Source organism: Oryx dammah, unplaced genomic scaffold (assembly GCF_014754425.2).
Source record: "Oryx dammah isolate SB20612 unplaced genomic scaffold, SCBI_Odam_1.1 HiC_scaffold_23, whole genome shotgun sequence".
NCBI classification, from domain to species: domain Eukaryota; kingdom Metazoa; phylum Chordata; class Mammalia; order Artiodactyla; family Bovidae; genus Oryx; species Oryx dammah.
In genome coordinates, this window is record NW_024070207.1 from 68727821 (window position 1) to 68752777 (window position 24957).

The 24957-nt window shown below is 39.0% G+C and overlaps 1 protein-coding gene across 1 annotated transcript in view; it reads left to right on the forward strand.

Moving 5' to 3' along the window:
* ZDHHC15 (zinc finger DHHC-type palmitoyltransferase 15) overlaps positions 1–24957 on the forward strand; it is a 108020-nt gene that overhangs the window by 67522 nt on the left and 15541 nt on the right. Inside the window, exon 11 of the mRNA XM_040265655.1 lies at positions 18954–19032. Within this exon, the coding sequence (XP_040121589.1) occupies positions 18954–19000 (47 nt within the window). The 3' untranslated portion in view covers positions 19001–19032. The remainder of the gene's footprint in view (positions 1–18953; positions 19033–24957) is intronic.

Consider the following 24957-nt stretch of genomic DNA (forward strand, 5'->3'; position numbering starts at 1 on the left):
CAGTGGAAGTGAGAAATAGATTTAAGGGACTAGATCTGATAGAGTGCCTGATGAACTATGGACAGAGGTTCATGACATTGTACAGGAGACAGGGATCAAGACCATTCCCATGGAAAAGAAATGAAAAAAGCAAAATGGCTGTCTGAGGAGGCCTTACAAATAGCTGGGAAAAGAAGAGAGGTGAAAAGCAAAGGAGAAAGGAAAGATATAAGCATCTGAATGCAGAGTTCCAAAGAATAGCAAGAAGTGATAAGAAAGCCTTCCTCAGCCATCAGTGCAAAGAAATATAGGAAAACAACAGAATGGGAAAGACTAGAGGTCTCTTCAATAAAATTAGAGATACCAAGGGAACATTTCATGCAAAGATGGGCTCGATAAAGGACAGAAATGGTATGGACCTAACAGATTCAGAAGATATTAAGAAGACATGGCAGGAATACACAGAAGAACTGTACAAAAAAGAACTTCATGACCCAGATAATCATGATGGTGTGACTCACCTAGAGCCAGGCATCATGGAATGTGAAGTCAAGTTGGCCTTAGAAAGCATCACTACAAACAAAGCTAGTGGAGGTGATGGAATTCCAGTTGAGCTATTTGAAATCCTGAAAGATGATGCTGTGAAAGTGCTGCACTCAATATGCCAGCACATTTGGAAAACCCACCAGTGGCCACAGGACTGGAGAAGGTCAGTTTTCATTCAGATCCCAAAGAAAGGCAAGGCCAAAGAATGCTCAAACTACCACACAATTGCACTCATCTCACACACTTGTAAAGTAATGCTCAAAATTCTCCAAGCCAGACTTTAGCAATACATGAACTGTGAACTTCTTGTTATTCAAGCTGGTTTTAGAAAAGGCAGAGGAACCAGAAATCAAATTGTGAACATCAGCTGGATCATCTTAAAAGCAAGAGAGTTCCAGAAAAACATCTATTTCTGCTTTATTGACTATGCCAAAGCCTTTGACTGTGTGGATCACAATACACTGTGGAAAATTCTAAAAGAGATGGGAATACCAGACCACCTGACCTGCCTCTTGAGAAACCTATATGCAGGTCAGGAAACATCAGTTAGAACTGGCCATGGAACAACAGACTCGTTCCAAGTAGGAAAAGGAGTACGTCAAGGCTGTATATTGTCACCCTGCTTATTTAACTTATATGCAGAGTACATCATGAGAAAATCTGGGCTGGAAGAAGCATAAGCTGGAACCAAGATTGCCGGGAGAAATATCAATAATCTCATATATGCAGATGACACCACCCTTATGGCAGAAAGTGAAGAGGAGACAAAAAGCTTCCTGATGAAAGTGAAAGAGGAGAGTGAAAAAGTTGGCTGAAAGCTCAACATTCAGAAAACGAAGATCATGGCCTCTGGTCCCATCACTTCATGGGAAATAGATGGGGAAGCAGTGGAAACAGTATCAGACTTTATTTGTTTGGGCTCCAAAATCACTGCAGATGGTGATTGCAGCCATGAAATTAAAAGATGCTTACTCCTTGGAAGGAAAGTTGTGACCAACCTAGATAGCATATTGAAAAGCAGAGACATTACTTTTCCAAAAAAGGTCCATCTCGTCAAGGCTATGGTTTTTCTAGTGGTCATGTATGCATGTGCGAGTTGGACTGTGAAGGAAGCTTAGCGCCAAAGAATTGATGCTTTTGAACTGTGGTGTTGGAGAAGACTCTTGAGAGTCCCTTGGACTGCAAGGAGATCCAACCAGTCCATTCTGAAGATCAGCCCTGGGATTTCTTTGGAAGAAATGATGCTAAAGCTGAAACTCCAGTACTTTGGCCACCTTATGCGAAAAGTTGACTCATTGGAAAAGGCTCTGATGCTGGAAGGGATCGGGGGCAGTAGGAGAAGGGGACGACCGAGGATGAGATGCCTGGATGGCATCACTGACTCGATGGACGTGAGTCTGAGTGAACTCCAGGAGTTGGTGATGGACAGGGAGGCCTGGCGTGCTGCAATTCATGGTGTCGCAAAGAGTCGGACACGACTGAGCGACTGAACTGAACTGACTGTGATCCACACAGTAAGTTTATTCATAGGTATTTTATTCTTCTTGATGTGATGGTAAATGGGATTGTTTCCCTAATTTTTCTTTGTGATCTTTCCTTCTTAGTGTATAGAAATGCAGCATATTTCTGCCTATTAAGTTTGTATCCTGCAAACTTCACGGAATTCATTGATGATTTCTAGTAGTTTTCTGGTGGTGCATTTAGGATGTTCTATTCATATTATCATGTCGTCTGCAAACAGTGACAGTTTTACATCTTCCTTTCTAATTTGAATTCCTTTTCTTTCTTTTCTTCTCTGATTGTTGTGGCTGGAACTTCCAAAATTATGTTGAATAAAAGTGGCAAGAATGAATATCCTTGTCTTATTTCTCATCTTTAGAGGAAATGCTTTCAGCTTTTCACCACTCAGTATAGCTGTAGTTTTGTCATATATGATGTTTATTAGGCTGAGGTAGGTACCCTCTAGAGTTTTTGTCATAACTGGGTGTTAACTTTTGTCAGAAGCTTTTTCTGCATCTATTGAGATGATCATATACTTTTTGTTCTTCAATTTGTTCATGTAGTATATCACACTGATTTACAGATGTTGAAAAATCCTTGCACCCCGGGACAAGTCCCTTTTGATCATGATGTATGATCATTTTATTTTATTATTGGATTCAGTTTGCCAGTATTTTGTTGAGGATTTTTGCCTCTATGTTCATCAATGATATTGGCCTGTAATTTTTGTGTGCAGTATCGTTGTCTAGCTTTAGTGTCAGAGTGATGGTGGCCTCATAGAGTGTGTTTTGGACTGTTCTTTCTGCTGTTGCTTTTTGAAATAGTTTCAGAGAGATAGGTATTAACTCTTCTGACTGTTTGATAGTATATGCCTGTGAAGCCATGTGGTCCTGGGTTCTTGTTTATTGGAAGTTTTTAAATCAGTTTCCATTTCAGTACTTGTGATTGGTCTGTTCATATTTTCTGTTTTTCTTCCTGGTTCAGTCTTGACGGGTTGTACATTTCTACGAATTTGTCCCTTTCTTCTAGGTTGTCCATTTTATTGGCATATAGTTGCTTGTAATAGTCTCCTATGATCCATTCTATTTCTCTGGTGCTAGATGTAACTTCTTTTTCATTTCTCATTTTATTGATTTGTTTCCTCTTCCTTTTTTCTTTTAATTGTTTAGCTAAAGGTTTATCAATTTTGTTTATCTTTCCAAAGAACCAGCTTTTTGTTTCATTCACCTTTGCTATTTTTTTTTCCATTAGTATTTTATTTATTTCTGACCATTATAATTCCTTTCCTTCTAATTTTGGGGGGTTTTGTTCTTCTTTCTCTCGTTGCTTTACATGTAATGTTAGGTTGCTTATTTGAGAGTTCTTGTTTCCTGAGGTAAGATTATATTGCTATAAACTTTCCTCTTAGAACTGCTTTTGCTGTGTCCCATAGGTTTTGGGTTTTTTGTTTGTTTATTTGTTCATTTCTTGGCTGTGCCATGTGGCATGCATGATCTTAGTTTCCCATCCAGGGATCAAACCTATGCCCTCTACAATGTAAACATGCAGTCTTAACCACTAGACTACCAGGGAAGTCCCTGTGTCCCATAGGTTTTGGACCATCATGTTTATGTTTTCATTTGTCTCTTTAGGTATTTTTTGATGTCCTCTTTGATTTCTCCAGTGATCAATTGATTGTTTATGTATAAGGTTACGTATAAGGTTATGATTGTGTAACATATTGTTTAGCCTCCACATGTTTGTGTTTTTTACATTTTTTTCTTGTAGTCGATTTCTAATCTCACAGTGTTATGCTCAGAAAAGATATTTGATGTTATTTCAGTTATATCAAATTTACGACTGCTTGCTTTGTGGTCTAGCACATGATCTATACTGGAGAATATTCCATGTGTACTTGAGAAGAATGTGTATTCTGCTGCTTTGAATGAAATGTTCTTTAAACATCAATTAAGTCCATCCAGTTTAATGTGTCATGTAAGGCACATTAAATGACCTGTGTTTCCTTATTGATTTTCTGTCTGGATGATCTGTCTATTGATGTAAATGGGGTGTTAAAGTCCCCCCACTATTGTTGCATTACTGTAGACTTCTCCTTTTATGGCTGTTAGCATTTGCCTTATATATTGAGGTGTTCTTGTGTGGAGTACATATATATTTACAATTGCTATACCTTCTTCATGGATTAAACCCTTGATCATTATGTAGTGTCCTTTGTCTCACATAACAGTATATTTTAAAGTCTATTTTGTCTGATATGAGTATTACTACTCCAGCTTTCTTTTGATTTTCATTTGCATGGAGTACCTTTTTCTATCCCCTCACTTTCAGTCTGTATGTGTCCCTGGATCTGAAGTGGGTCTCTTGTAAATATAGCATATGCTTTTGTATCCATTTAGTCAGTCTATGTCTTTTGGTTGAAGCATTTAATCCATTTACATTTAAGGTAATGATCTATATTTTTGTTCTTATTGCCATTTTCTTAATTCTTTTGGATTTGTTTTGTATGTCTTTTTCTTCCTGTCCTCTGGTTCTCTTCTCTTGTGATTTGATGACTATCCATCAACTATTTCATTAACTATCCATGAGTATCCATCAGCCTGGTTTGAAAATTCAGTAGGTCGGGATCAAGACTTAGTGCACACAATAATTATGTACAGCCGATTCCAGTTATTCTATATCAATGTATTAGCTGTGACAAGAATGACATGTTAAAAGAATCCAGCAGAAAAGAATCAAGCTTTCCTTAACTCACCAAAATTGCTTTCTAGGTCCAGCTAAAGAGAGTGAAAATCATCTCTTTAATTTTGATAATTTAATATTCTAGGTGGAATATTTTTATAAATAAATATCTTTATATGAAAAATAAAATTTGCTTGAATTTGCTAATACAGCTTTCCAGTGTTAATGATAACCAGAACTCAGAAGAATTATATTCCTTGTCAAATGCTGGACACAGGAAAATGTTGACTTCATACTCTAGCATATTATATATAGTCTTATTTCCAACTCCTTTGAATAAAAATTTTTTGTATGAGATCATTAGTTACTGCTCAAGGTAGAAGTTTCCGATTAATTTTCAGTCTGGTAGTTTCTACTGCTGTGATAAATAACACATTTGTGCAAAGAACAGAATAAATAAGCTAGTATTATTTGAGAGCATATTAAGTGTAAGACATTGAACCCTTAAGGGTGATTATGCATTTTTGTCTCTGAATTCAAGTGTCTTGCATTTATTTAGGGGAGATAAGACACATATAATGGAGAAACTGTCCGAGTCACAAAAACAAGACCTGTTTTTGTCACAGTCAGCAAAAACAAGACCTGGAGCTGACTGTGGCTCAGATTATCGACTTCTCATAGCAAAATTCAGGCTTAAACTAAAGAAAACTAGGAAGAACACTAGGCCAGCCAGGTATGACCTAAATCAAATCCCATATGAATTTGCAGTAGAGGTAACAAATAGATTCAAGGGACTATATCTAGTTAACAGTGCCCTGAAGAACTATGGACAGAGGTCTGTACTATTGTACAGGATGTGGCAAACAAAATCATCCCAAAGGGAAAGGAAAGCAAGAAGGTAAAATGGTTATCTGAGGAGGCTTTACAAATAGTAGAATGAAGAGAAGCAAAAAGCAAGGGAGAGAGGGAAAGATACATCCAGTTAAGTGCAGAGTTTCAAATAGCTGTAAAAGACAAGAAGGTCTTCTTCAATGAACAGGATAAAAGGATAACAGATTTAAAGGATAAAAATAGCAGAGACCTAGTAGAGAAGAGATCAAGATGAGATGAAAAGAATACATAGAATAACTATATAAAAAAAGATCTTAATGAACTATGGTGGTGTGGTTAGTCATGCAGAGCCAGACATTCTGGAGTGCAAAGTGAAGAGGGTCTTAAGAAGGCCTGCAGTTAATAAAGCTACTGGATGCAATGAAATTCCAGCAGAACTATTCAAATCCCTAAAGGAAGATGTCATCAAGATTTGCATTCATCGTGTCAGCAAATCTAGAAGACCCAGCAGTGGCTACAGGACTGGAAAGGGTCAATCTGCATCCCAATTCCCAAGAAGGGTAGTACCAAAGAATATGCTGACCATTGGACAACCATACTCATCTCCCATGCTACTGAGGTCATGCTTAAAATCTTGCATGCTAAGCTTCAGCATTATGCAAGCCAAGAACTTCCAGATGTTCAAGCTGGGTTTAGAAAAGGGAGAGGACCTAGAGATCAACTTGCCAACATTCACTGGATTATAGAGAAAGCAGGGGAATTTCAGAAAAAAAAATCTATCTCGGTTTCATCAACTATGCTAAAGCCTTTGACTATGTGAATCATGACAAACTGTGGAAAGCTCTTAGAAAGAAGGAAATACCAGAACATCTTACCTATCTCCTGAGAAACCTGTATGTGGGTCAAGAAGCAACAGTTAGAACCCTGTATTGAACAACTAATTGGTTCAAGAGTGAGAAAGGAGTATGACAAGGCTGTCTGCTGTCATCCTGTTTGTTTAACCTATACACTGAGCACATCATGAGAAATGCTGGGCTGGATGAGTTACAAGCTGGAATCAAGATAGGCAGGAGAAACATCAACAACCTCAGATATGCAGATGATACCACTCTAATGGGAGAAAGTGAAGAGGAACTAAGAGAGCCTCTTGATGAGGGTGAAGGAGGAGAGTGAAAGAGCTGACTTAAGACTAAATATTAAAAAAGAAAAATCATGACATCCAGCCCCATTACCACATAGCAAATAGAAGAGGAAAAGGTGGAAGCAGTGACAGATTTCCTCTTCCTGGGCTCCAAAATCACTGTGGATTGTGGCCGCAGCCCTGAAATCAGATGATTGCTTCTTGGCAGGAAAGCAGTGACAAACCTAGACAGTGTGTTGAAAAGCAGAAGCATTACACTGCCAACAAAGGTCCATATAGTCAAAGCTATGGTGTTCCCAGTGGTCATATACAGTTATGAGAGCTGGACCATAAAGAAGGCAGAACACCAAAGAACTGATGCCTTCAAACTGTGGTGCTGGAGAAGATTCCTGAAAGTCTCTTAGACAGCAAGATCAAACCAGTCAATCTTAAGGAAGATCAACCCTGAATATTCACTGGAAGGATGGATGCTGAAGTGCGAGAACTTCTTTGATATAATTGTTCTCCAGTTTGTGGGTCGTCTGCTCTGTGGCTCTATGGTGGGGCTAATGGTGACCTCCTCCAAGAGGATTTATGCCACATGCAGTGCCTCCCAGGTCTGGTGCGGCCAGAGCCCGTGCCCTGCAGAAAGCCACTGCTGAGCTCTTCCTCCACAGAAGACACTCAAACACTCAAAGGCAGGTCCAGCTCAGTTTCTTGTGGGGTCTCTGGGTCATGGTGTGCACAAGGTTTTGTTTGAGCCCACCCAGCGTCTCTGGCAGGTATGAGGTTTGATTCTAAATGCAATTTTGCCCCTCCTAGCATCTTGTTGGAGCTTCTCCTTTGCTCTTGGATGTGAGGTATCTCTTTTTGGTGAGATCCAATATTATCCTGTTGATGGTTGTTCAGCAGCGAGTTGCAGTTTTGGATTTCTCACAGGAGAAGATAAGCACGTGTCCTTCTACTCTGCCATCTTTTTCAGCCATGCCAGGTAGAGCCACCCAAGACAGACAGGACATTGTGGAGAGTTCTAACAAAATGTGGTCCACTGGAGAAGGAAATGGCAAACCACTTCAGTATTCTTGCCTTGAGAACACCATGAACACTATAAAAAGGCAAAATGATATGACACTGAAAAATGAACTCCCCAGATTGGTAGGTTCCCAATAAGTTACTAGAAAATGGTGAAGAAATAGCTCCAAAAAGAATGAAGAGGCTGAGCCAAAGCAAAAAAACAGCACCCAGATGTGGAGGGGACTGCTGATGGAAGTAAAGTCCAATGCTATATAGAATAATATTTCATAGGAACCTGGAATGTTAGGTCCAAGAATCAAGGTAAATTGGAAATGGTCAAACAGGAGATGGCAAGAGTGAATATTGACATTTTAGGAATCAGTGAACTGAAATGGAACAGAATGGGTGAATATTTTTAATAAATATATTTATTTTTTAATTGAAGGATAATTGCTTTACACAATTTTGTTATTTTCTGTCAAACATCAACATGGGTCAGCCATAGGTGTACATATGTCCCTTCCCTCGTGAACCTCCCTCCCATCTCCCTCACCATCCAACCCTTCTAGATTGATATAGAGCCCCTGTTTAGTTCACTGAATTCAGTTCAGTTCAGTCGCTCAGTTCTGTCTGACTGCAACCCCATAGATGGCAGCATGCCAGGTTTACCTGTCCATCACCAACTCCTGGAGTTTACTCAAACTCATGTCTATTGAGTTGGTGATGCCATCCAACCAGATCATCCTCTGTCATCCCCTTCTCCCACCTTCAATCTTTCCCAGCATCAGGGTCTTTTCAAATGAGTCACTTCTTCACATTAGGTGGCCAAAGTATTGGAGTTTCAGCTTCAGCATCAGTCCTTCCAATGAATATTCAGGACTCATTTCCTTTAGGATGGGCTGGTTGAATCTCCTTGCAGTCCAAGGGACTCTCAAGAGACTTCTCCAACAGCATAGTTCAAAAGCATGAATTCTTCAGTGCTCAGCTTTCTTCACAGTCCAACTCTCACATCCATACATGACTACTGGAAAAACCATAGCCTCGACTAGACGTACCTTTGTTGGCAAAGTAATGTCTCTGCTTTTTAATATGCTGTCTAGGTTAGTCATAACTTTCCTTCCAAGGAGTAAACATCTTTTAATTTCATGGCTTCAATCACCATCTGCAGTGATTTTGGAGCCCCCACCCCCCAAAAAAGTCTACCACTGTTTCCACTGTTTCCCCATCTATTTGCCATAAAGTGATGGGACCAGATGCCGTGATCTTAGTTTTCTGAATGTTGAGCTTTTAACTTTTTCACTCTCCTCTTTCACTTTCATCAAGAGACTCTTAGTTTTTCTTCACTTTCTGCCATAAGGGTGGTGTCATCTGCATATCTGAGGTTATTGATATTTCTCCCAGAAATCTTGATTCCAGTTTGTAGCTTCATCCAGTCCAGCATTTCTCATGATGTACTCTGCATATAAGTTAAACAAGCAGGGTGACAATATACAGCCTTGATGTACTCCTTTCCCAATTAGGAACCAGTCTGTTGTAGATGCTAGGAAGAAGGAAATGGCATTCCATGTAAGAAGTGTGACTTGAATGTGGTAAGAATGCTGAGGTAGCCATCCATTCCTATATACTGGGTGGGCATTGTGGTTTATGAGCAGTAATGTTAGAGAAGTAAGATATGGCCAGAATGGTAGAGAGCTTTGTAGATTTGCTACAGTATGAAACAGATATTAATTTTATAACCTTTAGTGATACTAATGAAAGATAAATTTTAGAAGGATTACTCAGATACTAATGAAAGCTTATGGTGAACAGTGTCAGATTTGTGATCTCCAAAGGAGAGAAATTCACTTTGGGACCAAAGACATGGCTTCAGTCACTCAGAGTTTCATGTGGCAAAAGATTTATTACAGTGAAAAAGGGATAGAGAAAGCTTCTGACATAGACAGAAGTGGGAAGACAGTGCCCTGCTCACTAATTTGGGTGGGCTTTAACGAAGATCATGGCATCCGGTCCCATCACTTCATGGGAAATAGATGGGGAAACAGTGGAAACAGTGTCAGACTTTATCTTTTTGGGCTCCAAAATCACTGCAGATGGTGATTGCAGCCATGAAATTAAAAGACACTCCTTGGAAGAAAAGTTATGAGCAACCTAGATAGTATATTCAAAAGCAGAGACATTAGTTTGCCAACTAAGGTCCATCTAGTCGAGGCTATGGTTTTTCCCGTGGTCATGTATGGATGTGAGAGTTGGACTGTGAAGAAGGCTGAGCGCCGAAGAATTGATGCTTTTGAACTGTGGTGTTGGAGAAGACTCTTGAGAGTCCCTTGGACTGCAAGGAGATCCAACCAGTCCATTCTGAAGGAGATCAGTGCTGGGATTTCTTTGGAAGGAATGATGCTAAAGCTGAAACTCCAGTACTTTGGCCACCTCATGCGAAGAGTTGACTCATTGGAAAAGACTTTGATGCTGGGAGGGATTGGGGGCAGGAGGAGAAGGGGACAACAGAGGATGAGATGGCTGAATGGCATCACTGACTCGATGGACGTGAGTCTGAGTGAACTCCGGGAGTTGATGGACAGGGAGGCCTGGCGTGCTGCGATTCATGGGGTTGCAAAGAGTCAGACACGACTGAGCGACTGAACTGAACTGAACTTATATACGTTTTCAGTTGGTTACAAAAGAATATCTCAAGGTTGTAAAGGTCTTAGCAGACCCACTCCCACAACATACATCTCAAGATAACAGGATTAGTCAGAAAGTTCTTGTTAAGAAGGAGCAAAGAGTCCTCAAGCAATATACATTGTTGTTATATAATCATTAGTACAGAGTTTAAGGAAAAACATACCCTAGAGTATGATGAGTTGTTTAGTTGTATAATCATTAGCTCTGGGCTTAAAGATCAGTTAGTCTTAAATAGATCATTGCCATAACACTCAGAGCTTAAGAAAAAAATGTCTTATATGATGAAGACAAAGGAATGTAGAAAAGAAAAATTCATTTGTCCCTCCTCCTCCTTGAGGGCCCTGGTCTCTTTATCAACCTACCTAAGAACAAGCTCTCTCACTAGTATGATGAAATTGAAAGTGAAAGTCGCTCAGTCGTGTCTGACTCTTTGCAACCCCATGGACTATACAGTCCATGGACTTCTCCAGAGCATAATACTGGAGTGGGTAGCCTTTGCCCTCTCCAAGGGATCTTCCCAACCCAGGGGTTAAACCCAGGTCTCCCACATTGCAGGCAGATTCTTTACCAGCTGAGCCACAAGAGAAGCCCAAGAATACTAGAGTGAGTAGCCTATCCCTTCTCCATCAGATCTTCTTGACCCAGGAATTGAACCAGGGTCTCCTGAATTGCAGGCAGATTCTTTACCAACTGAGCTATCAGGGAAATACCTCACTAGTATGCAGAGAGACAAAACAGAAAAAACAACAGATAGTTGAGTATGTGTCAAAGTGGCTTCAGGAGTGGCATGATACTAGAAATGGAGAGGAATGATTAAATCCAGGAGACATTTTAAATAACTGAAATAGTCCCAGTAACTAAAGAACTGGGAGTCAGTCATATAGAGATGGTGGTTAAATCCATGAGTGGTGTAGGAGGTAATCAAGGGAGAGAATAAAGCTAGGGAAACAAGATAAACTGTAATATTTGGCATCCGTCTGTCTACAATGCAGGAGACCTGGGTTCATCCTTGGGTCGGGAAGATTCTCTGGAGAAGGAAATGGCAACCCACTGCAGTACTCTTGCCTAGAAAATCCCATGGACGGAGGAGCCTGGTGTCCATGGGGTCGCAAAGAGTCGGACACGACTGAGTGACTTCACTTTCACTTTCAAGGTGGCACTAGCGGTAAAGAACACACCTACCAATGCAGGAGACATAAGAGACATTGGTTTGATCCATGGCTTGGGAAGATTCCCTGGAGGAGGGCATGGAAACCTACTCCAGTATTCTTGCCTGGGGAATTCCATGGACAGAGGAGCCTGGTGGTCTACAGTCCATAGGGTCACACAGAGATGGACATAACTGAAGCAACTAAACACGCACACAAAAGCAATGTTTGCATGAATTCAAGTGGACAAGGAAATGAATGGAAAAAGAGAAATTCAGAGGGTAAATAATAAAAACCTTTGAGGACACTCATAATTCAGGGAAGAGCCTTACAAAAATACAGTGAATGAAAGAGTATTGCCCTACGTTACACATGAAAAAGTTGAAGCTAGGGAGGTAAAGTCACTTATGTAAAGCAATTAAGCAGTCATAACTCAACCTAAGTTCTTGGAGACACCACATTATGTCCATTTCCCTACTCTGCCCAATCTCTGAAAACCAATGGGTATGAAAAAATATACATATACCCTTGTGGTCACTTCCCATAGTATCAGAGGTTTATGTGGGAACATAGAGTTTTAAAGGAAGGGAGGAGATCTAGGATGAGGCAGGAAGAGACACAGCTGGGCCAGCATATACTAAGATGAAAATAACATCATTCTTGGTTCAAGTAAACATTTATTGAATAATGGTAAAATCACTACAGTATAGGCAGCAAGAGCAGGTAGGGGTAGTGAAAGTAGTATAGGTGTAGATGGTAGAAGGAGAAAGTAAATTCTTTTCCTAAATTCTGCATTTGTCTTCTATTATGCAGAGCCTAATTTTTTGAAGTATCTGCATTCTTTCAATTTAGTCCTCACCTGGCGATGACCCTTTGCAGCCTTAGCTTAATCTCCTATGGGAGTGAAACTATGGAGGAAGTTGATATTTGAGTTTTCCAGCTCAAGTTTCAATGTCTGCAAGCCTGATTTTAATTCAAATGATTGCAGGAAGGAATTGCTCTGGCCAAATCAAGTGTGGATTGCAATGGCAAATAGTAAAAGAAACCCATCTAGCAGAATACTAAAAGCCAACATCTGAAAAGGTACACTGCCAAACCACACCTACAAAGTTCTGAGACAGCCAACCATCAGAAAGAAACATCAAGGCAAATAGTGCATTGAAGTTCCAGAAGTGCCTTTTACATTGATCAATTGCTCTCTTGATAGAAATGTATAGCTAAGACTAGATGTATGCTCAAGCACTTGCTACCTCTTTTTCTCTTTGGAGGTGTTTGACAAACATGAGTAATTCTCTGTATAACCTTCACTGAAGAGCTGGGTCAATACAACTGCTTTCTGATCAGACTTACAGGCAAGGATACCCTAGGTCTGAGATTCCAAATAAGACAGAATGCTATGCCCACCATAGAGACATGATTCCAAAGACAGACATTAGTAGAGCCACGTTTTACTGTTCCACTCTTCCTGGAAGAAAGCAGACTTGTCTTTGGAATCTGCCTGGTTAATTTAGTGGCATGAGAAGTTGCCATCCTACTGTGGCAAGGGTAACCCACCCTGGCTGTCCTCTATTTTCTGGGACCCAGACCTTACACTTATGGGAGCACTATGAAGGCACATTGAGTTCATAAAAGAGAACTGTAAGGGACAACCACTGTCAACTTTCCTTTAATCTCAAAGTGCCAAGTACATTATTATGTATGGAATGTAAAGAAAGTGATTATCTGTACATTAAGCAAGCTGATTCAGAGTATACTTTGCTCCTAAAATGATCAAACAGATGTTGGCAATTTAATCTCTTGTTATTCTGCATTTTCTAAATCCAGCTTGAACATCTGGAAGTTCTCAGTACACATACTATTTAAACCTGGCTTGGAGAATTTTGAGCATTACTTTGCTAGTGAATGAAATGAGTGCAATTGTGCAGTAGTTGGAACTTTCCATGACATTGCCTTTCTTTGGGATTGCAGTGAAAACTGATCTTTTCCAGTCCTGTGGTCACTGCTGAGTTTTCCAAATTTGCTGGCATATTGAGTGAAGCACTGTAACACCATCATCTTTTAGGATTTTAAATAGCTCAACTGGAATTCATTCACCTCCACTAGCTTTGTTCTTAGTGATGCTTCCTAAGGCCCACTACTTCACATTCCAGGATATCTGGCTCTAGGTGAGTGATCACACTATCATGGTTATCTGGGTCATGAAAACCTTTTTAATGTAGTTCTTCTGTCTCTTGATGAAAATGAGAGAGTGAAAAAGTTGGCTTAAAGCTCAACATTCAGAAAACGAAGATCATGGCATCCAGTCCCATCACTTCATGGGAAATAGATGGGGAAACAGTAGAAACAGTGTCAGACTTTATTTTGGGGGGCTCCAAAATCACTGCAGATGGTGACTGCAGCCATGATTAAAAGACACTTACTCCTTGGAAGAAAAGTTATGACCAACCTAGATAGCATATTCAAAAGCAGAGACATTACTTTGCCGACTAAGGTCCATCTAATCAAGGCTATGGTTTTTCCAGTAGTCATGTATGCATATGAGAGTTGGACTGTGAAGAAGGCTGAGCACTGAAGAATTGATGCTTTTGAACTGTGGTGTTGGAGAAGACTCTTGAGAGTCCCTTGAACTGCAAAGAGTTCCAACCAGTCCATTCTGAAGGAGATCAGCCCTGGGATTTCTTTGGAAGGAATGATGCTAAAGCTGAAACTCCAGTACTTTGGCCACCTCATGCAAAGAGTTGACTCATTGGAAAAGATACTGATGCTGGGAGGGATTGGGGGCAGGAGGAGAAGAGGACGACAGAGGATGAGATGGCTGGATGGCATCATGGACTCGATGGACGTGAGTCTGAGTGAACTCCGGGAGTTGGTGATGGACAGGGAGGCCTGGCGTGCTGCGATTCATGGGGTTGCAAAGAGTCGGACACGACTGAGCGACTGAACTGAACTGAATTCTGTGTATTTTTACCACTTCTTCTTAATATCTTCTGCTTCTGTTAGGTCCATACCATTTCTGTACCTTTTTGTGCACATGTTTGTGTGAAATGTTCCCTTGGTATCTCTAATTTTCTAGAAGAGATCTCTAGTCTTTCCCATTCTATTGTTTTCCTCTATTTCTTTGCAATGATCACTTAAGAAGGCTTTATTGTCTCTCCTTGCTATTCTTTGGAATTCTGCATTCAAATGGGTATTTCATTCCTTTTCTGCTTTGCCTTTCACTTCTCTTTTCTCAGCTATTTGTAAGCCCTTCTCAGACAACCATTTTGCCTTTTTTCATTTCTTTTTCTTGGGGATGATCTTGATCACTGCCTCCTGTACAATGTCACGAACCTCTGTCCAAAGTTCTTCAGGCATTTCGTCTATCAGACCAAATCCCTTGAATCTATTTGTCACTTCCACTGTATAATCATAAGGGATTTTATTTAGATAATAACTGAATGGTCTAGTGGTTTTTCCTACTTTCTTCAATTTAAGTCTGAATTTTGCAATAAGGACTTTGTGATCTGAGCCACAGTCAGCTCCTAGTCTTGTTTTTGCTGACTGTATAGAACTTCTCCATCTTTGGCTGCAAAGAATAAAATCAATCTGATTTTGCTATTGACCATCTGATGATGCCCATGTGTAGAGTCTTCTCTTGTGTTGTTGGAAGAGGGTGTTTGCTGTGACCAGTGCATTCTCTTGGCAAAACTCTGTTAGCTTTTGCCCTCCTTCATTTTGTACTCCAAGGCCAAACTTGCCTGTTACTCCAGGTATCTCTTGACTTCCTACTTTTGCATTCCAGTCCTCTATGATGAAAAGGACATCTTTGGTGTTAATTCTAGAAGTTCTTGTAGGTCTTCATAAAACCATTCAACTCCAGCTTTTTCAGCATTAGTGGTTGGGGCATAGACTTGGATTACCATGATATTGAATGGTTTGCCTTGGAAATGAACACAGATCATTCAGTTGTTTTTGAGACTGCATCCAAGTATTGCATTTTAGACTCTTGTTGACTATGAGGGTTGCTCCATTTCTTCTAAGGGATTCTTGCCCACAGTAGTAGATATAATGGTCATCTGAATTAAACTCACTCATTCCAGTACACTTTAGTTCATTGATTCCTAAAATGTCGATGTTCACTCTTGCCATCTGCTGTTTGGCCACTTCCAATTTGCCTTGATTCATGGATCTAACATTCCAGGTTCCTATGCAATATTGCTCTTTACAGCATCAGACTTTACTTCCATCACCAGTCACATCCACAACTGGGCATTGTTTTCACTTTGTCTCAGTCTTTTCATTCTTTCTGGAGTTATTTCTCCACTCTTCTCCAGTAGCATATTGGGCATCTACCAACCTGGGGAGTTCATCTTTCAGTGTCATATCTTTTTGCCTTTTCATACTGTTCATGGGGTTCTCAAGACAAGAATACTGAAGTGGCTTGCCATTCCCTTCTCCAGTGGACCACGTTTTGTCAGAACTCTCCACTCTAACCCATCCATCTTGAGTGGCCCTACGTGACATGGCTCATAGTTTCATTGAGTTAGACAAGGCTGTGGTCCATGTGATCAGTTTGATTAGTTTTCTGTGATTGTGATGTTCATCCTGTCTTCCCTCTGATAAGGATAAGAGTCTTATGGAAGCTTCCTGATGGGAGAGACTGACAGTGGAGGAAACTGGGGCTTGTTCATGGGTGGGTCCATTCTCAGTAAACCTTTAATCAAATTTTCTGTTGAAGGGTGGGACTGTCTTCCCTCCCTGTTGTTTGACCTGAGACCAAACTATTAGGGGTAATAAAGATAATGGCGACCTCCTTTAAAAGGTCCTGTTCTTGCACTGTTTTATTCAGTGCCCCTGACCCTGCAGCGGGCCACTGTCGACCCACACGTCTACTGGAGACTCCTGGACACTCACAGGCAAGTCTGGGCCAGTCTCTTGTGGAGTCACTGCTCCTTTCTCCTGGGTCCTGGTATGCACAAGGTTTTATTTGTGCCCTCCAAGAGTCTGTTTCCCCAGTCCTGTGTAAATTCTGTAATCAAATCCCACTGGCCTACAAAGTCAAATTCCTGGAGGTTCTCAGTCCCTTTGCCAGATCCCCCAGTTGGGAAATCTGTTGTGGATCCTAGAACTTTCTTAACAATAGGAGAATTTTTTGGTATCATTGTTCTGCAGTTTGTGGGTTGTCTGCTCATTGGCTCTATGGTGGGGTTAATGACGACCTCCTCCAAGAGGGCTTATGCCACAGGCTGTGTGACTCAAGTCTACTGCACCCAGAGCCCATGCCCCTGCACCAGGCCACAAGAGACAGTCAAACACTCAAAGGCAGGTCTGGCTCAGTCTCTGTGGGGTCTCTCAGTCCTGGTGCACAAAAGGTTTTGTTTGAGCCTTCTGAGCATCTCTGGAAGGTATTGAGTTTGATTCTAAACACTATTTCGCCCCTCCTACAGTCTTGCTTGGGTTTTTCCTTTGCCCTTGGACGTGAGGTATCATTTTTTTGGTGAGATCCAACATTCTCCTGTCAATGGTTGTTCAGCAGTGAGTTGCAACTTTGGAGTTCTCACAAGAAAAGATGAGTACATGGCCTTCTACTCTGCCATCTTGCTCCAGAAGTTGGCTCCAGAGATCAAATTGCCAACATCAGTTGGATCATAGAAAAAGCAAGAGAATTCCAGAAAAACGTCTACTTCTGCTTTATTGACTATGTCAAAGCCTTTGACTGTGTGGATCACAACGAACTGTGTAAAATTCTTAAAGAGATGGTGATACCAGACCACCATACCTGCCTCCTGAGACATCTGTCTGCAGGTGAAGAAGCAACAGTTAGAACTGGACAGGGAACAACAGACTGGTTCCAAATTGGGAAAGGAGTACGTCAGGGCTGTATATTGTCACCTTGCTTATTTAACTTATATGCAGAGTACATCATGAGAAATGCTGGGCTGGATGAAGCACAAGTTGGAATCAAGATTGCCAGGAGAAATATCAATAACCTCAGATATGCAGATGATACCACCCGTATGGAAGAAAACAAAGAGGAACTAAAGAGATCTTGATGAAAATGAAAGAGGAGAGTGAAAAAGTTGGCTTAAAACTCAACATTCAGAAAACCAAGATCATGGCATCCGGTCTCATAACTTCATGTCAAATAGATGGGGAAACAATGGAAACAGTGACTGACTATTTTCTTGGGCTCAAAAATCACTGCAGATGGTGACTGCAGCCATGAAATTTAAAGATGCTTGCTCCTCTGAAGTAAAGCTATGACCAACCTAGACAGCATATTAAAAAGCAGAGACATTACTTTGCTGACAAAGTTCCATTTATCAAAGCTATAGTTCTTCCAGTAGTCATGTATGGATGTGAGAGTTGGACTATAAAGAAAGCTGAGTGCTGAAGAGTTGCTGCTTTTGAACAGTGGTGTTGGAGAAGACTCTTGAGAGTCCCTTGGACTGCAAGAAAATCCAACCAGTCAATCCTAAAGGAAATCAGTCCTGAATATTCATTGGAAGTAGGTGATGCTGGAGAGAAGCTCCAATACTTTGGCCACCTGACACGAAAAACTGACTCCTTGGAAAAGACCCTGATGCTGGGAAAGATTGAGGGTAGTAGGAGAAGGGGACAACAGAGAATGAAATGGTTGGATGGCATCACCAACTCGATGGACATGAGTTTGAGCAAGCTCTGGGAGTTGGTGATGGACAGGGAAGCCTGGCGTGCTGCAGTCCATGGGGTGGCAAAGAGTCAGACACAACTGAGCGACTGAACTGAACTTGCTCCTCAATAGGCTGGGGATTGGAAACAAGAAATCTCTCCTGTAAATGATGTTGCTTGTTGATTCCAAAGCCTCTTATTTTCGAGATATATCATTCCTTTTTAAAAACACACCAACACCTAAAGTGCTATAACAGCTATCTCAATTATGTCCAGTGGAATAACAAAACAGAGTAATTTTGTTAGTGAAAGTGAAGTCGCTCAGTCGTGTCTCTTTGCGACCTCATGGACCATAGCCTACCAGGCTCTGCGGTCCTTGGGATTTTCCAGGCAAGAATACTGGAGTGGGCTGTCATTTCCTTCTCCAGGGGATCTTCGCAACCCAGGGATCGAACCCAGGTATTCTGCATTGCAGACAGACACTTTACTGTCTGAGCCACCAGGGAAGCCCAAATATTCCATTAAAGCCAAATGATGTTAAGCTGTCATCATAGCTAGTTAAGTCAAATACAAGCCACTATTATAGATCAGATAATGCTGACAAATAAAATAATCTTAGTACATAGTACAGCAGGCTGACTACTCTTTAAATGTGAATGCTTGGACTGGTTGCAAGTGCTTCAGTAGATAGCACACCAGTCTTTAGATATTTGTAGATGTCTGCTGCCCCCAGGGATTGCCTGAGAAGGAAGTATGCCAATGAATGAATACCCAGCCATGCAAGAGAAAGGACATTTGTTTACCTTCACTTTTCAACCTTACAGATTATCCAGAAGGATCATCATCTCTTGCCGTGGAAACAGAAACATAGCAGCTTTTACATCTCCTGCATCTCTCAAACAGGTCAGTGTTCTGAGGGAGGCACATAGAGAAATACCTGGACTGCTAAGAAGCAGTCTGGGGAGCTGAACTAGAAAAGGAGTAAGTTCTCACCAGGCAAACAAGATGTTAAATTAGTCTATCTTTTATTATTAACATAAGCAGAAGTTCTAAACATAAGTTCCCTGTGTAGTGTACTGAAAAAGATGCCCTTACTCCCTGCAAACTCACATTATTAACTTTGCCTAAAAGACCCCAGGTACTCAGAAACAGTCAAACATCTCGTTTGGGTTTTTGCCTTCTTTTCCTGCTGCATTTCAGGTCTCTGAAATGAAAAAGATTACACATAGTTTTTTGTGTTTTTTTTTTTTTTGCCTGACTCCATTATGTCAGTTAAAAACCTACTCTTACCCATAAACAAGCAAAGAGCACAATCCCTACGCTCCCACTCTCTCAAAATGCTATTAATTTGTTCATCAGTGGTAGGCAGCCTTACACATGGGATTCTCTTTGACCTAATGAAAAACTAAACAGCTTTCCCTTTGCAACATTCACAGCTAAATAAACTCAATGTAATTTAGTATCAAAGGAAAGGTTTTAGTAAAAAAATACCATGGAGTTTGAACTGATCTGATAAGCCTCCAGTTCTATTCCCATGAAAAATCTGGCAGTTATTCAGAGGCCATCAATCTGTTGGCTCTCAGGCCTTCAATTCTTTACCTTACAGAACCCTACTGTGAACCAGTATAGATGCTATATAAGATTTTCTATATGCCAGTCACTTTGCTGTGTACTTGACATATGTTATCTCATTTAATGCTCACATCAGCTCTTCGAGGTGAATGTTACTATCCCCATTTTAATGAGAAACCTGAAGTCCAAAGAAGTTAAACCACCTATCTAGCTACTATGTAAATAACCTAACATTGCAACTGAGGTCTGTCTGACTTCAGATTATGCCCTTTCTAATATAGTACTACATTTAAAAACCTGATTTGCTATATTTACTGTGCACCTTCACTTATAATTAAAGGTTTAAAAGAGGAAAGAATTAAATCTGTCTTCTTATCCAAAGTCCTAATGAAATGTTTGACACTTATGTGGTAATAGTACTTAGATTTCAGTTTTCCATGGTGTTTATCTCCCTAATTTTCTTATTTTAGCATTTTACTGTGGGTATTCTTTGACATATTAATAGATGTTAACAGGGAAAGGTTATTTGGTGAAATAAATTTAGGAAACCCTTCATCCATATTAGAGAGTTAGCTTTACCATAGGAATTATGCAAATAAGTGTTGTCACTCTCCAAGAGGGGATTGTAGTAGCCCCCTGAAGTTACTTGATTGAACTTATTTTCTTATATGCAGATCATGGAACTTTGTTTTTAGTGCAGTACTTTTCAAGACTGATAATATGCTAAGGAGTTTTGTGAATCCCCAAAAGTGGAATAAGTTTTTTTCAAAATTTATATGACCATGCCTTTTTCATAATATCTTGGGTAAATATGAAGCCATAAAATACAATTTTATGATTCTCTAGGTAAGCAAAATTGCCTTTAAGCAATGCTTTTCCCATTGCACCCTGTTCAAATAAATTAACTGATCAATTTTGTGGGAACAACATATGTTCTAATAATAATAGAAAATTGTTTGGGAACACGAGAAGGCAGAATGGTACAATCATTTCAAAGTTTATCAACATATTAAGAATTATACATAATCACTACAGTGATGTTTGTGAAAGCTCCAAATGGAAAACAACTTGAATGTCTATCAATAGGAGAATGGTTGAATAAGTTATGTATTTCTAACTTATTAGATATTTTATACATGTTTTTCTTGTTTTTCTTTTGAAAGTTTTCAAAATTAAAAAATAAAGGATAAAGTGAATACCTCTCTATTTACAACTTACAATTAACAAAGGCTAGCATTTTTTTTCATTTTTTCTCAAATTTTTATTTATAAAAAAAAATTATTGCCATAACTTTTTACACAAAAACACTGATTCTCGATTATATTTTCTTTGAAATGAAAAGTCAAATTTGGAGAAACATTTGCAAAATATGTAACACACAAATTTTTTTGTAACACACACAATTTAGCATCCTCAATTTACAAAGATCTTACAAATCAGTAAAAGAAGGAACAACACAACAGTTGGAAATTCCACAAAGGTTGAGAATAATCAACAAAATAAAAGTTAAAAAAAAATGAAAATTACTCAACTTCAGTAGAAAAAAATGCAAATTAAAATAACCCTAGATATTAATTTTTGTCTACTAAAGAAGCCAATTTTTATTATGTTGGCAAGAAAAGGTGCTGATGATGTAAGGTTAAATTCACAGATAAATTTTTGAGGGAAAAATATATAACCTATATAAAAACCTTAAATATTTCATGTAATTTTATCTGATAACTACATTTTAGAAATGTATTTTAATTTTAATGAAGTCATCAGAGATCTGCATGACTATTCATCATCAATTTATTATAATACCAGAAAATTGGAAACAAAATTAAATATCTAACAATATAGCAATAATGAAATAAATTACCAAATAATTATGATGAACTATTATATACTGTTAAAAGTAATTATTTTGAAGAATAATTCATAAGATTATGTGAAAAAGCTGTATGAGTGCAGTTTAATTCTGAAAAGTTTACTGAGATATAGTTCACATACCATGTAATTTGACCACAACAATTTACAATTCAGTGATTTTTTGGATATTCACAGTCATATAACCATTACCACAATCAATTTTAGACCATTTTCATTGCCTACAAAAGAAACCCCATACTCATTACTAGTTATTCCCCATGCCTCCACTCCCACCTATAGGAAACCACTAATCTACTTTCTAGCTCTATAGATTTGCCTAATCTGGAATCATACAATATGTGATCTTTTGGAAGAAAGCATGTGTAAATCAAATATTTGATAGGAGATTTGTATGCACAATACATCAATATAAAGAGCTGCTCTTACAATTCTATGGTAAAAAGATGATACATATTTTAATGAGCAAGGGATTTGAATAGACATTTCTCCACATACAAGTGACCAATAAGCACATGAAAAGATGCTTAACATCATTACCTATTAAGGAATGCAAGTCAAAACAACAAGATACTATTTAATAACCACTAAAATGGCTATTGTCATTGTTGTTCAGTCGCTAAGTCATATCTGACTCTTTTGCACATCCATGGACCATACCCAACCAGGTTCCTCCATCCATGGAATTTCCTGGTGGCTCAGTGGTAAAAAACCCGCTTGCCAATGCAGGAGATACAGATTCAACTTCTGGGACAGGAAGCTCCCCTGGAGAAGGAAATGGCAACCTAGTCCAGTATTCTTGCCTGGGAAATCCCATGGACAGAGAAGGCTGGTGGGCCACAGTCCATGAGGTTGCTAAAGACTTAGTGACTAAACAACAACAGAGGATGGCTATAATCCAGAAGACAGATAATAACAAGTGTTGGTGAGGATTCGGAGAAATTGGAACCTTCATACACTTCTGGTGGCAGTACAGAATGGTGCAGTCACTTTGGAAAACAGTTTGGAAGTCCTTTAGTATGTTAAACATAAAATTACCATTGTTGTTATTCAGTTACCAAGTCATGTCCAACTCTTTGTGACCCCATGGACCACAGCATGCCAGGCCTCTCTGTCCCTCACCATCTCCCAGAGTTTGCCCAAGTTCATGTCCATTGTTCATGTCTAAAATTACCATACGCCCCAGCAATTCTACTTCTTTGTATATAACCAAGAAAAATGAAAATCATATGCCCAAACAAAAACTCCTGCATGAATGCTCCCAGTAGCACTATTCATAATGCCCCCAAAATGGAAACAACACTAATATCCATCTACTGATGAATAGATAAACAAAATGCGGCATATCTGTACAATGGAATGCCATTTGGCAACCAAAGAAATGCATGCTACAACATGGGATAGACCTTGAAAACATTATAGAATAGTATTTTTAATTTTAATTTAAGATTTTTAACTATTAAAATATATCTATATATGTAGGGAAACACTGAAAGGAATTATACCAAAATATAAGTAAAAACAAATTTTTTACATGGGTTACTTCCTTCTCTGTCAAGCCTTAACACTTCAACCTCTCTCTCGGCAATAGTCTTTTCTCCCTAAATTCATTGCTTTAGCCAGCAAAAATCCAAACTCCAGATCCAATCCAGCCATCTGGTTTCTCCATTTCTATACTCAGGCTGCTGAGAACTACTACAAAAATAATACAACTGGTTATAAATACTCACTGCAACTGATTAGAAATAACACAGCTGAGACTACACATTTGTGACCTTGAACTTAAACTGATCTGATAAGTTTTCACTGTTTACGAGTAGTTCTTTGCTTTGTTAACCACAACTTCATATAGTCTCTCTTATCACTGTCATTCCACACATCATGATGCTAAATCGCTTCAGTCGTGTCCGACTCTGTGTGACCCCATAGATGGCAGCCCACTAGGCTCCTCTGTCCCTGGGATTCTCCAGGCAAGAATACTAGAGTGGGTTGCCATTTCCTTCTCCAATGCATGAAAGTGAAAACTAAAAGTGAAGTCTTTCAGTCATGTCTGACTCTTAGCGACCTCATGGACTGCAGCCTACAAGGCTCTTCCGTCCATGGGATTTTCCAGGCAAGAATACTGGAGTGGGTTGCCATTGCCTTCTCCACCTAACACATGAAATAGGGCTAAGAAAGGAAATAAAAGTCACTCTAATTGGAAAAGAAGAAGTAAAATTATCTCTATTTGCAGATGTCATGATTGTCTATATAATCTACAAAAACTCCTAGAACTAATGAGTAAGTTTATCAAGTTCACAGCACATAAGATCAATGGACAAACATCTATTATGTTCCTATATACTAGCATTGCACAATTGGGAAACCAAAATCAAAAACACAATACCATTCACAATAACTTCAAAAAAAGTAAATAACTAGATATATATTTAACAAATCATACATAATATCTATATGCTGAAACTTATAAAACATTGATGAAAAAGCCATGGAAGACCTAAATAAACAGAGATATATACTATGCTTATGGATCAGAAGATTCTGTGTAATTAAGATATCAATACTTCCAAAATTGATAGACATTTAATATAATCCTAATTCAGATTTTAATTTTAGTTAAAGTTTTTTGTATAAATAGACAAGCTGACACTAAAATTTATATGTAAAAGTAAGGAAACTAGAATAGTCAAAACAATTCTGAAAAAAACACAAAATTGAAGGACTCAAACTTTCAATTTTAAGACATACTATAATGCTATAGTAGTCAAGATAGTGTGATATTAACCAAAGGAACAGACCTATGAACCAATGGAACAGAATAAAAAATAAACTACATAGACAGACCCATAAAGATGCTCAACTGATTTTTACACAAAGATACAATGGTAATTCAGTGGAGAACATACAGTCTTCAACAAACAGTGATAGAATAATTGGACATAGCTACAACTACAGCTCACAACATGTACAAAATTTAATTCAAAATGATCATACACTTAAATGCAAAACTGTAAAAATCTCAGAAGAAAATTTAGGAGAAAATCTTTATTACTTTGAGTTAAGCAAATAGTTCTTAGATATGACATCAAAAGTATTATACCTGAAAGAAAAAAATTACAAGTTGGACTTCAACAAAATTAAAAATGTATTCTCTGAGAAAATCATTGTTAAGAGAATAAAAAGACAGGCCACTGACTGAGAGAAAATATTTGCAAAACACATGTCTGATAAAGGACTTGTATCTAGATTATGTTAAATGCTCTAAAATCTCAAAAGTAAGAAAGCAAACACAATAAAATAATGAGCAAAAGGTTTGAATGGATATTTCACCAAAAGTGGAAATAAGCATAAGAAAAAATGCTTAATGGGGTGGCCAAAATGACAGAG